The sequence below is a fragment of the Salvelinus alpinus genome, chromosome 12 (assembly GCF_045679555.1).
Source record: "Salvelinus alpinus chromosome 12, SLU_Salpinus.1, whole genome shotgun sequence".
Taxonomy (NCBI): Eukaryota; Metazoa; Chordata; class Actinopteri; order Salmoniformes; family Salmonidae; genus Salvelinus; species Salvelinus alpinus.
This window is the reverse complement of record NC_092097.1, coordinates 14,029,510-14,041,528: the sequence shown is the minus strand read 5'-3', so window position 1 is coordinate 14,041,528 and position 12,019 is coordinate 14,029,510. Positions and strand designations below refer to the sequence as shown.

General features: G+C 40.8%; 1 protein-coding gene across 1 annotated transcript; it reads right to left on the bottom strand.

Moving 5' to 3' along the window:
- Positions 1-4,657: 4,657 nt before the first annotated feature.
- LOC139535575 (oxytocin receptor-like) lies at positions 4,658-10,925 on the bottom strand. The gene is made up of 2 exons (XM_071335114.1): positions 9,813-10,925; positions 4,658-9,603 (listed from the first exon to the last, which is right to left on the bottom strand). The coding sequence occupies exons 1-2, from the start codon at positions 10,675-10,677 to the stop codon at positions 9,398-9,400; spliced, it is 1,071 nt and encodes a 356-aa protein (XP_071191215.1). The 5' UTR covers positions 10,678-10,925; the 3' UTR covers positions 4,658-9,397.
- Positions 10,926-12,019: the final 1,094 nt, after the last annotated feature.

Genomic DNA, 12,019 nt, shown 5'->3' with positions numbered 1-12,019 from the left:
TGGGTTTGTACAACCGAATAATTTCTGCACAAACTGTAAAAAAAAAAAACGTCTTAGGCAGCGCATCTGCGTGCTCGTCGTTCTCACAAGGGTCTTGACCTGACTGCAGTTCGGCATCGTAACCGACTCCAGTGGGCAAATGCTCACCTTCGATGGCAGTTTGCTGATGTCAACGTTGTGAACATAGTGCCCCATGGTGATGGTGGGGTTATGGCATGTGCAGGTATAAGCTATGGACAATGAACACAATTGCATTTTATAGATGGCAATTTGAATGCACAGACGTTGTGTCTACACTTGAAACTTACATGCAACTTCTGCTATCAGAATAGCAATTTCGCATTGAAAAGACGGGTCTAGATGCACAAAAGTCACTTTGTGGTCTGATTGTGTTCAGATGTGTCTGCCCACTTCAGGTGGTCAGGGATGCATTTTGTGTGGATTCCTCCACAGTCTGGATGCAATCAGGCTACCGAAAACGCATACAGTGGGCGACATCATCAGCACTCCTCCCACAAGTCTCTAGAGAACGTGTGTTTTCAGACTGAGCAGGAAATACGTTGGAGGAAATACGTTCCTTGCATGTGGGGAACGTGTTTGCTGGCCTCATAAATACTAGCCATCTGGCTAATATTTAGAAGAAAGAAGAAAATATGGCTATAGTTATGCTAACTCGTTTGCAATCCATTTACGTTGCTTCCTCTTCTAGCTTGCTGGTTAGCTACAGAGGTTAGCTGGCTACTTAGCTTACAATAGTTAACTACTGCCATCAGTTGTTGTTGTGTTATCATATTTTCCCTACGGACACAATGTGGACATGGAGGGCACATTTAAATGTAAATGTAGACGTATGACGGGTTTGGAATTCCATGATCAGAATACAAAAGCTGCATGAACTGTCATGTCATGTCTAGACACGGCCAGAGATACCGTGGCGAGATCCTGAGGACCATTGTTGTGCCATTCATCCGCCGCCATCACCTCATGTTTTAGCATGATAATGCACGGCCCCATGTTGCAAGGATCTGTACACAATTCCTGGAAGCTGAAAATGTCCCAGTTCTTCCATAGCCTGCATACTCAACAGACATGTCACCCATTGAGCACGTTTGGGTAGCTCTGGATCGACATGTACGACAGTGTGTTCCAGATCCCGCCAATATCCAGTAACTTTGCACAGCCATCGAAGAGGAGTGGGACAACATTCCACAGGTCACAGTCAACAGCCTGATCAACTATATGCGAAGTAGATGTGTTGCGCTGCATTAGGCAGATGGTAGTCACACCAGATACTGACTGGTTTTCTGATCCAGGCCCTTACCTTTTTTGTAAGGTATCTGTAACCACCAGATTCCCGGTTGTGGTGTATTGAGAAATGTGTTAATGAGTTTAGATTTGAAATGGTGCAAATAGCCAATGGGATTTGTTTGCAGGGGTTGTTATTTGAATTAACAAATGACAATGGGGTTTCCGTTCTTGCATTGAAGTGATTGGGTTACGAGACGCAAGGGCGGTTAGAGTTCAATGATGTATGGGAGAGTTGTGCTGAAGACACTGTAGAGAGTGGTCGGCTGTAATGTGTTAAGGAGAACATTAAATAAATATGTTCCGTTTATTATAAGCCCGCTTTGGAGTCTTCAGTAAAAGAACCCAGCATCTTAGGATGAAACACCAGTTATGCGAAATCCATAATGAATTTATTTCAATTGACAGATTTCTTTATAAGATATGTACCTTCGTAAAATCTTTGAAATTGTTGCATGTTGTGTTCATATTTTTGTTCAGTGTACCTGCTCTCTGAAAGAAGCACTCTTCTTTAAAAACACAGAATCCAGAGTCATTTGACAACTCTCTCCCAAACAATCTCATGTCTGCACCTGAGTTTTGGGGGCTTGTCTCCAATTGTTTGCCACGTATTAGGAATGATTGGAAGGCAGAGGAGGCATGGGGATGTCTCTGCTCTTCTTAGTGTCACAAAGTTGTCAACTGTTCAATGTGTGGTACTTAGAGATATGCATTCACAATGCACTCTTTGACATCTCTGCTTTGTGAGTTTAGCTGAAGCTCTGTTACCTTGACATTTCCTTCAAGCTCTGTGTGCCATGGATGCCGAGAGCCCAAACTTTTTGGATGTGAACAAGGTCAAGCCATTGTTGGATCTAACCAAAACTGAACCAGTGGAAGTGGAGTTTATTGTGGGTCGCATATTCGTGCAAAGTGAAATCACAACCACAACCAGCAACAACAAATGGAAACCTGCTCAGTGTTCTTCTAAGATATGACGGGCCTTTGTCAGCAATGCCGACTATGCTGTTGGCACTGAAACATTGATTTGGGGCATCTACAGCAATGTTCGAATATTCATTCTCCACCCTGAATAAGATATTCAGTGAACACAGCATATTACATTAACGAAAAGCCCAGCTGGCATTTAAGAGGGACCTGGCAAGTAAATTTAGTCAGGAAGGAGAATGTAATCAAATGTATCATGAGGTTCAACACATCATCAAGGAGGCTGCAGCTCTTCTAAATGGTAAGCTACAACCTTTAGGCCATGCCAGAATTATTAATTAATGGTTTTCCACTCATGTAAGCCTGGCAGATTTTTAAAATGTAATATGTAGTTACTTTAGGCCTTTCCTTTTAACTTCAATGCATTTTAGATTTATCTATGATTCTTAATGTCATTGCTTGCTTTTGCGGGTCTAAATGCTATTGATAGATATACAGCTTTGCGTTATTGTATGTGTTTAGGGACAATGACCGATGTAGCCTATTGGTTGTGCTCAGAGGTGAGCCCTGGCACAATGCTCCTGTTGTCCTGGCTGTCCACTTCGGTGGTGCTGAAATTGGCAGTGCATCCTTTCGTTGCGCTGACTGGCTGTAGCCTTCTATCCATGTCCCTGAATCAATGGTTACGGTGTGTGCTGTTTTAATGAGCGCATCTTGGGCTGCCAATCTTCATGGGGCTTCTCTTCGACATCGTGTACGTTCGTGTGTGCAAAATGTTGTTGTGTGCTGTATGGCTGCATTTCAGATAGGAATAACCCAAGGAGGCCGAGATGCAAAAATAATATAATTTAATGCATGCTTGAAAGAATACAAAAAGTGCAAGATACTATATAAAAACGCAATGGAGCATACGTGTCAACCTTATGCCATCATTAGTGCTGTACAAACAAATAAAAATGACACCTACTTAAGACACCTGCTGTGTATAACAGATGCAGGTAGATAGTTGATTAGAGACTGGCGAATAGAGAGTCAATGCATATTAACAAGCTATATATAGACTATCAAAAATGGACAATTCAAATGTCACATATAATTGGAAAGAGACAACAGTCTGGGCTACATAACAATATCAGAAGCAAATAAATTAAATACTCGAGTAGGCTAAAAAAGCTCAGAGCGGCAGGGGACGGAGGTAAAGTTGGTTTTTAGTGCTTCAACAACATTCATCAGACATTCAATAGACATTCGTCAAAAGCCATTTACAAATGTAAAAATCAATAACTAATTCACCGTTTGTCACAGAATCATCAAACTAGATATGATGTATTCTATAAATGGCTAGCATACTTTTACAACCTTTGTTTTGAGTAAACATTCTAGTTCTGATTTGATAGAAATACATAACATCTATAAAATGCAATTTAAAGCTGTAAAAATCAATAACGTTTTCACTGATTACGACAGAATCATCAAACTAGATAGGATTTATATGTATTTTTCTTTGCAATTCCGCCTAGAAGGCCAGCATCCTGGAGTCGCCTCTTCACTGTTGACATTGAGACTGATGTTTTGCGGGTACTATTTAATGAAGCTGCCAGTTGATGACTTGTGAGGCGTCCGTTTCTCAAACTAGACACTCAAATGTACTTGTCCTCTTGCTCAGTTGTGCAGACAACACTACAATAAACATACAAGGTCCACTTCCTCATTAAGCCCTTGGGGATGTAGAGTTTTTAAGTACAAGATCCATCGGGCTTCGCGCTGGAGAAGGCGCTCATCCAAATTGCGGCATCTGTGGCTTAAGAAAACAGTCAATGGCACAGAACTTATGATCAGTCACAGCATGATTAGCCTCATGAAAATGCCTGGCCACTGGTGATTTTAAGTAATTTATTCGGATGGCACTGCGATGCTCGTTGATGCGTAACCGTAGTTGTCTGCGCGTAATACCAGTGTTGCAAGCCGCATGGACAAGACCATACATTGTTAGATCCACAGTAAATGAATCTATTGATGGTGTATTATTTATTTGTCACGAAAGATCTGAAGTTGTTGGACTTTTTAGATGTTAAAATGTTCCCCCGCTGCTCTCTCAGCTTTTTAGTCTACTCGAGTAGTTCATATCTATTGCTTCTGATGTTGTTATATAGCCCAGACTGTTGTCTCTTTCCAATTATTTGTGACATTTAATTGTCAATTTATTTTTTATCCTATATATTCCTTGTTAATATGCATTGATTCCCTATTCGCCAGTCTCTAATCACGTATCTGCTTGCACATGTTGTGCACAGCAGGTTATGAAGGCATATAAGGTCCAAAACGTATGCTCCTTTCCTTTTATATATATATATATATATATATATATATATATATATATATATATAGCACCTTGCACTTTCACGTTTTGTGAAGTGTCATTTTAGTGTGCAGTGTTTTAAACTTTAACGGTAGGGAATGGCACTGTGCATAGTAAGTATAGTACAGTACCTGCGCTGGGAAAGCTGTTGTCCTGTCAACGTTGATATATGGACGGATTTGGGGGGATTGTGCTGCAATTTGGTAATTTGCTATCTGTGTGTGGGGCTTGTTTTGAGGTTTGTTGTAGTGGTAATTTTGTGGCCTGTATATGTATTTTTTTTATTGCAGTAGTAGTGGTCATTTTGTAGCCTAGGATCAGGAATGTGCAACAAATGAACGTTTACACCCCTGAATCAATCTTATTGACTGATACATGCTTACCTAACGCCGTCTCTTTGGAGTCCCCGACCAAGTCTTCCCCATGGTGCTTTTGTAAACACATGGCAGTAGCAGGTCATTTTATCATTCAGTTGCCGGAAAAGAGACACGATTGTTATATACAAACCCGAATATTATAAACACTTATCTTCAAGGATCAGAGACCAGGACAGCCCGCATAAAATTGCATTGTCATTAAATCTCCTGTGAATTTTCCGTTACATCTTGGTCATATTCATGTTTACTCTTATGCAATGCGTTGCATGGTTAAAACATGATAAACATGATGCATTTCTTATTATAAACAATCATGTTTGTAAGCTGGCTGTTGTTTAAAAAGTAATTTCACAAATATTGGTTCGATGGATGATCCACCAGGAGCAGTGCATGTTTATCTCATTAATGATCCCGTTTGAATAGCCATCTGGATAGAGGGAACGTGCTCTGATAGCATCAAAACTGACAGCGAAGGGAACATTGAAACCCCAACAGATGACGTACAACATTGATGAACCAATCTGATTCACACAGTAGCCTACGTCATACAACAAGACATGATCGATATTCCCTGCCATTTTGGAAACAGACATCGTCTGGTTTGTCAGTGTCGCACAAGCATGGAATCGATCATGATGTTACGTGGCTTCGTTGATTGTATCTCACAAAATAAATCACTTCGAGCTGTCCTATCTTGCATGGGGATCTGACATGTATAGCTGATCTCGATGCATCATACAAACCATCACCTCAACAGTTCATGGAACAGTCAGCTAATGTATTGTGTTTAGTTGTGTCCACTTCATTTATTTAGCTTTGTACTTAAAGATTAAACATGTACATCCTAACTGGACACTGAAACATGTGCATTGCCCAAAGCGATGTTATTTATCTACCACAAACCTCTGTTCACATATACTTGATAAAGCAAGTTTGCCATGAAAACAGGATAAGATATTTTGGAGATGTCGAGATAAGTTATTTAGTAAGAGATATTTAAGACTATTTTATATACAATGGTGTGAGATTTAATCTTACAAATATTATGAAAATGTTGAACCATGTTTAGTAATTTTCGCTTTCATTTGATGTTCACATACTCTAACAAAACCATACAAAGGAGACCGACTGCTTTCACCAGAATAGTTCGCCCCATGTTCTCACTTATCCACTGGTTTTGTTTTCATGCGGTACTCGTGGATCGATTTCGGTGATCGTTATCACAGTATGAAAATCCACCTCTTTAGAATCGCAGTGAGATACATTAGTGGATCCTACATGCAAATTAAAGCTAAAACACTGCGTTAAATGCACTTAGACCTAGCTCATTTTGCTTTTCTATGTTGACTGTTAGATTTGTTTGGGGTTAATTGAACCATCTACAATAACCTTTGTGCGAATGCAAACATAGGTGTTTACCAAATTACGAATGCCATTAAGGGTGACTGTTTGTTTCATTTGTATTTCTAATCAAATCTATTCTGTGACATAGGCTATGGCAGGTTTTAATGAAATACCTTTCAACCATAATGTGCGTCATCATCACTTTTTACACACTTACTTTGAAGCAAATATTGTCAGGTGTGTTTTTTGTTTGTGTGAGAGATAGAGAAACAAGTACATACATGTGTGCAGTAGGCCTATGTGTGGTTTGATTCCTAATGAGTTTTTGAGTCCACTCACCAGGATATCTTCCTGAATGAACAAACTGACAGAGTTGTCTGGTTGTCAGAAATCTGGCTGATGAATGGTGGGAACCCTTTATCATAAAAGGTCCAAACTGAGACAGCTGCCACACTGGAGAAGATAACAGGTCTTAGCAGTAGTGTGTGAGTGTTGATCCCACTATCCTAAGGCTTTTAGTCCACCAGTCTTCCAATAGGAGTTTGTGGGAGTGGAAAAGAGTTTGTTGAGATTTCTTAAGTGTCATTGGTTCAGGATGGAGAGCCATGATAAGATCCTCATTTTCTTTTTAAAAATGATGGCCTGTGCAGGATACTTTCCAAACTGTCTCATATAAATGGACCATGGTATAGTAAAATAGGAGCCAACTCTTATTTCTTACTTATTTTGTCACAACTAACTTAAGTACATCATTAGGCTATTTTATTGGAATTCATCTTACCTCCTGTGTCTACCCATCACCTCCCTTGGCCGTGGGACACAGTGCCCTCTGACACTGTTTGAAGTAGCCTACCTCTGCTGTGAATATACCCGACCCACTCTCCTGGATCAAATGAGGAAAACAGATATAGTCTACATTTACTGGCATTCTAGATGTATTGTAGCCTACATCATAAAGTAGACTACTTTCTGCACATGTAGTTTTCAGCTCCAAAACTAAATAGTTCATATTTTATAATTGATATATTAATAAATTGCATATTTGAAATCAATGTATTTTCTACCCTGAATATGCATTTTAATGCTGACATAATTTCATAAATCAGATGTGCAAAACACTGAGGCTAACAATAGTTACAATAACTAAATTGCAATAAATATGAATTCAAACACTGACAGTATGTTGGGCATAGGCCCTTTTTTACACAAGTTAATTTCACTGCGTATATATCACCTTAACCAGCTCAATGCTTGAATGTTCAAATTCATGTCATGAGAACATTCCTGAATCACAATGACTATCTGTGTTCAAAAAATATGCAATGAGGTTTCTTTATAACACTGTCAGTGTCAGTATTTACATATTTGTACACAGCTCCCCGTCTATATTCCTTTTCAGTGACAGAAAAACGTATAAACATAGATGTGCTGTAACAATTTGCAGATGTAGCTAGATCTTAGAGTCATAGCAGCGGGAAGATGTTTGGGGGTGGGGGTGCTGCGATTTTTATTTTGCCTGCGCTATAGACTGCTAAACTCAGCAAAAAAAGAAGTGTCCCTTTTTCAGGACCCTGTCTTTCAAAGATAATTCGTAAAAATCCAAATAACTTCACAGATCTTCATTGTAAAGGTTTTAAACACTGTTTCCCATGCTTGTCGAATGAACCATAAACAATTAATGTACATGCACCTGTGGAACGGTCCTTAAGACACTAACAGCTTACAGACGGTAGGCAATTAAGGTCACAGTTATGAAAACTTAGGACACTAAAGAGGCCTTTCTACTGACTCTGAAAGACACCAAAAGAAAGATACCCAGGGTCCCTGCTCATGTTTGTGAACATGCCTTAGGCTTGCTGCAAGGAGGTATGAGGACTGCAGATGTGGCCAGGGCAATAAATTGCAATGTCTGTACTGTGAGACGCCTAAGACAGCGCTACAGGGAGATAGGATTCGCGTTTATCGTCGAAGGAATGAGCGTTCCCCCGATGCCTGTACTCTGGAGCAGGATCGAGGTGGAGGGTCCGTCATGGTCTGGGGCGGTGTGTCACAGCATCATCGGACTGAGCTTGTTGTCATTGCAGACAATCTCAACGCTGTGTGTTACAGGGAAGACATCCTCCCTCATGTGGTACCTTTCCTGCAGGCGCATCCTGACATGACCCTCCAGCATGACAATGCCACCAGCCATACTACTCGTTCTGTGCGTGATTTCCTGCAAGACAGGAATGTCAGTGTTTTGCCATGGCCAGCCCGGATCTCATTCCCATTGAGCACGTCTGGGACCTGTTGGATCGGAGGGTGAGGGCTAGGGTCATTCCCCACAGAAATGTCCAGGAACTTGCAGGTGCCATGGTGGAAGAGTGGGGTAACATCTTACTACAGCAAGAACTGGCAAATCTGGTGCAGGAGGAGGAAATGCACCGCAGTACTTAATGCAGCTGGTGGCCACATCAGATACTGACTGTTACTTTTGATTTTGACCCCCCCCCCCTTTGTTCAGGGACACATTATTCCATTTATGTTAGTCACATGTCTCAGTTGTTGAATATTGTTATGTTCATACAAATATTTACACATGTTACGTTTGCTGCAAATAACCGCAGTTGACAGTGAGAGGACGGTTCTTTTTTTTGCTGAGTTTATATCGGTCTCCTAATACAGGCCTAGTAAAGGCCTGTATTAGTTTAAAATATATATATTTTTTAAATGCCTGCACTACAGACAGCTATTTTGGGCCTTTAATACAGGGATATTAAAGGCCCAGTGCACTACGTTTGTGAATTTTTTTTATAAAATCGAAATAAAAATTGGCTAAAAATTGGCTAATACAGGACTCGTAAAAGGCCCAGTGTGTGTGAATTTTCTATTCTCAAAATTATTCAAAAGGTATTCTGATTTTTCAGGGGGTGCTGCAGCACCACTACTTCCCGCAGCTATGCTTAGTGAGCTGAATATTTAATATATGCTCTTTACATCTATATACACCAAGCTCTATCAGCATTAATCACTGTGTTTGCTAAGGATGGAGAAAAAGTGCGACACCAATCACCCCTGAGCCAGACTGAGCTCTGGTCAACTTGTTTCATCTGGAGTTAGATAGGCTCTTGGAACTGTACCGCGAGCTAACCACAGTGGCGTCCTCTTGTATGGAGTCATTCATGTCCGACTGGCTAACACACACCAAAGCCATACGTATCTTGGGGCGCTTCCCACTGAAGAGCAGGTAGATGCAGGGGTTTGCACAGCTGTTCAGACTCGCCAGGAGCATCAGGATGGTGAAAGTTGCAGCTGAAATATATATCAAAAGATATAACACACAAAATATTATCTAAAGCGTCCTCATGTATTTCTATTCCTTAATACATATAGGAGGTGGCGCCAAAATGCCAAGTACATAAGCTATAGTAAACATACATTACAAGTAAAGTTGTAATCCAGGCATTAAAACGTGTGACAAAGGAGGGATTTCTTAGATAAACAGTTTGAACAGCTCTTACTCTCAGTGGGTGCTTGGACATCCCAGACGGACCACAGCTGGGCAGTGAAGAAAGGAGTCCAACAGATAATGTAGGCAAGAACAATGACCAAAGTCATCTTCACGGTCTTGATCCTGGCTTTGGACACCCCAGCAACGCTACTTGCCCTGGAGGGCAGCGGCTTGGCGAGAAATGTCGATACTTGATGAGTTTTCATGTGAAAGTTGATTTGAACAGCTCGGCAAATACGCACCTGGCACACGATAACAGTTAAGATGGGCAAGACAAATATCACTAGAGTGGTCCAGGTCACGTAAGCTTTTAGCCCCCACGGTTTGATGAAGTCAGCCCAGCAGTCATAGACACCAGGCGCGATTTGAACTCGGGAGAAGATGAACACTTGAGGGAGACTCCCGATGAGGGATACAGACCAAGCAACGCACACAGGCAAGTTCCAGCGCGCTCTCCGCCTCTGGAAAGTAACCATTGGGTTACAGATTGCTTGGTAGCGATCAATGGTCATCACTACAATCATGTAAGTGGAGGCAAACATGCCAACGACCTGCAGATATTTCACCAGGCGGCACAAAACGTCAGGACCGAAGAATCTGTCCGTTACATCCCACATCAGCTGCGGACAAACTTGGAAAAATGTGACAACCAGGTCTGCCAGGCAAAGGTGAAAAACAAAGACGCGCATCCTCGAGAGCTGCTTCCTCCGCTTCCACAGCACAAATAGCAGTCCAAAATTTAAGATTGCTCCACTGAAAAATATTATGCTTAAAAGGGCTATTTCAACTCGAGCCAAGCGCTCATCCCGGGGCAAATTCTCTGCCAATTCCGTTTCCAAACTTATATTACTAATATTTGGACTAAAGAAAGTCATAATTTGAAGCAAAATGTCACAGTTTTACTGATGAAAACGAAAACAATTTGGCACCTATGCCAATGTCCACCTACGGCTACAGGTAAAACATTGGCTAGTACAGCAAACATGAACCAAACTCTTGCCAAAATGTATGCAACTGAAATACACGTTTATGTAAATGTGCAATTGTTGAAAGTGTAGATGTAGAAAGCGTAGACGCGGGAAAACTTTGGAGACGGATAGCACCACCACTGCGAATGAAGAGGAGCGGCGGCGGTGGCAAAGGATTTATATCTATGGATGTGCCCCAGAAGGGAGGGGCTACCCTTCTGCACCTTTACAATAACCAAACGACGCCTTCTATACATTCACATTTGAGTCATTTAGCAGACGCTCTTATGCAGAACGACTAACAGAAGTGAGTGCATAGATTTACATACCTTTTTTTCATACTGGTCCCCCGTGGGAATCAAACTCACACCCTGGCGTGGCAAGCGCCATACTCTATCCACTCAGCCATAAAAAATATATAATGCAATACATCTTAAAATAATATAGGCTACCAGCACTAAGGATTCACTGCAAAAATGCAGAAAAAGGCACGCATTAGTGTTCAAAAATTATTATGATGACTCATTTACTTGTGTAGGCTACACAGTAAATTGCATAGGGAGGTAAACTAAGAATTAAGAATAACATTTGTTCTTGTCAAACTTGGGATTTATTCTTGTCACTAAAGTAACATCCTTTAGCTTGTAACTTTTTATTATACACCTGCTTTATCCATAAAAAATAGTGATTCCTCGAAACCAGGACAAAGAAATTTTATTATTTTGGGGATTTGTATTCAGAACCCTTTACTTTTCCCACATTTTGTTACGTTAGAGCTTTACTCTAAAATTGATTAAATTCATGTTTTTCCTCAATCTCCACACAATACCCAATAATGACAAAGCGAAAACAGGTTTTTAGAAATGTTTGCAAATTTATTAAAACTAAAAAACAGAAATACCTTATTTACATAAGTATTCAGACCCTTCCCTATGAGACTGGAAATTGAGCTCAGATGCATCTTATTTCCATTGATCATCCTTGATGTTTCACCTGTGGTAAATTCAACTGATTGGACATGATTTGGAAAGGCACACACTGGTCCCACAGTTGACAGTGCATGTCAGAGCCAAAACCAAGCCATGAGGTCGAAGGAATTGTCCGTAGAGACAGGATTGTGTCGAGGCACAGATCTGGGGAAATGTACCAAAACATTTCTGCAGTATTGAAGGTCCCCAAGAACACAGTGGCCTCCATCATTCTTATATGGAAGAAGTTTGGAACCACCAAGACTCTTCCTTGAGCTGGC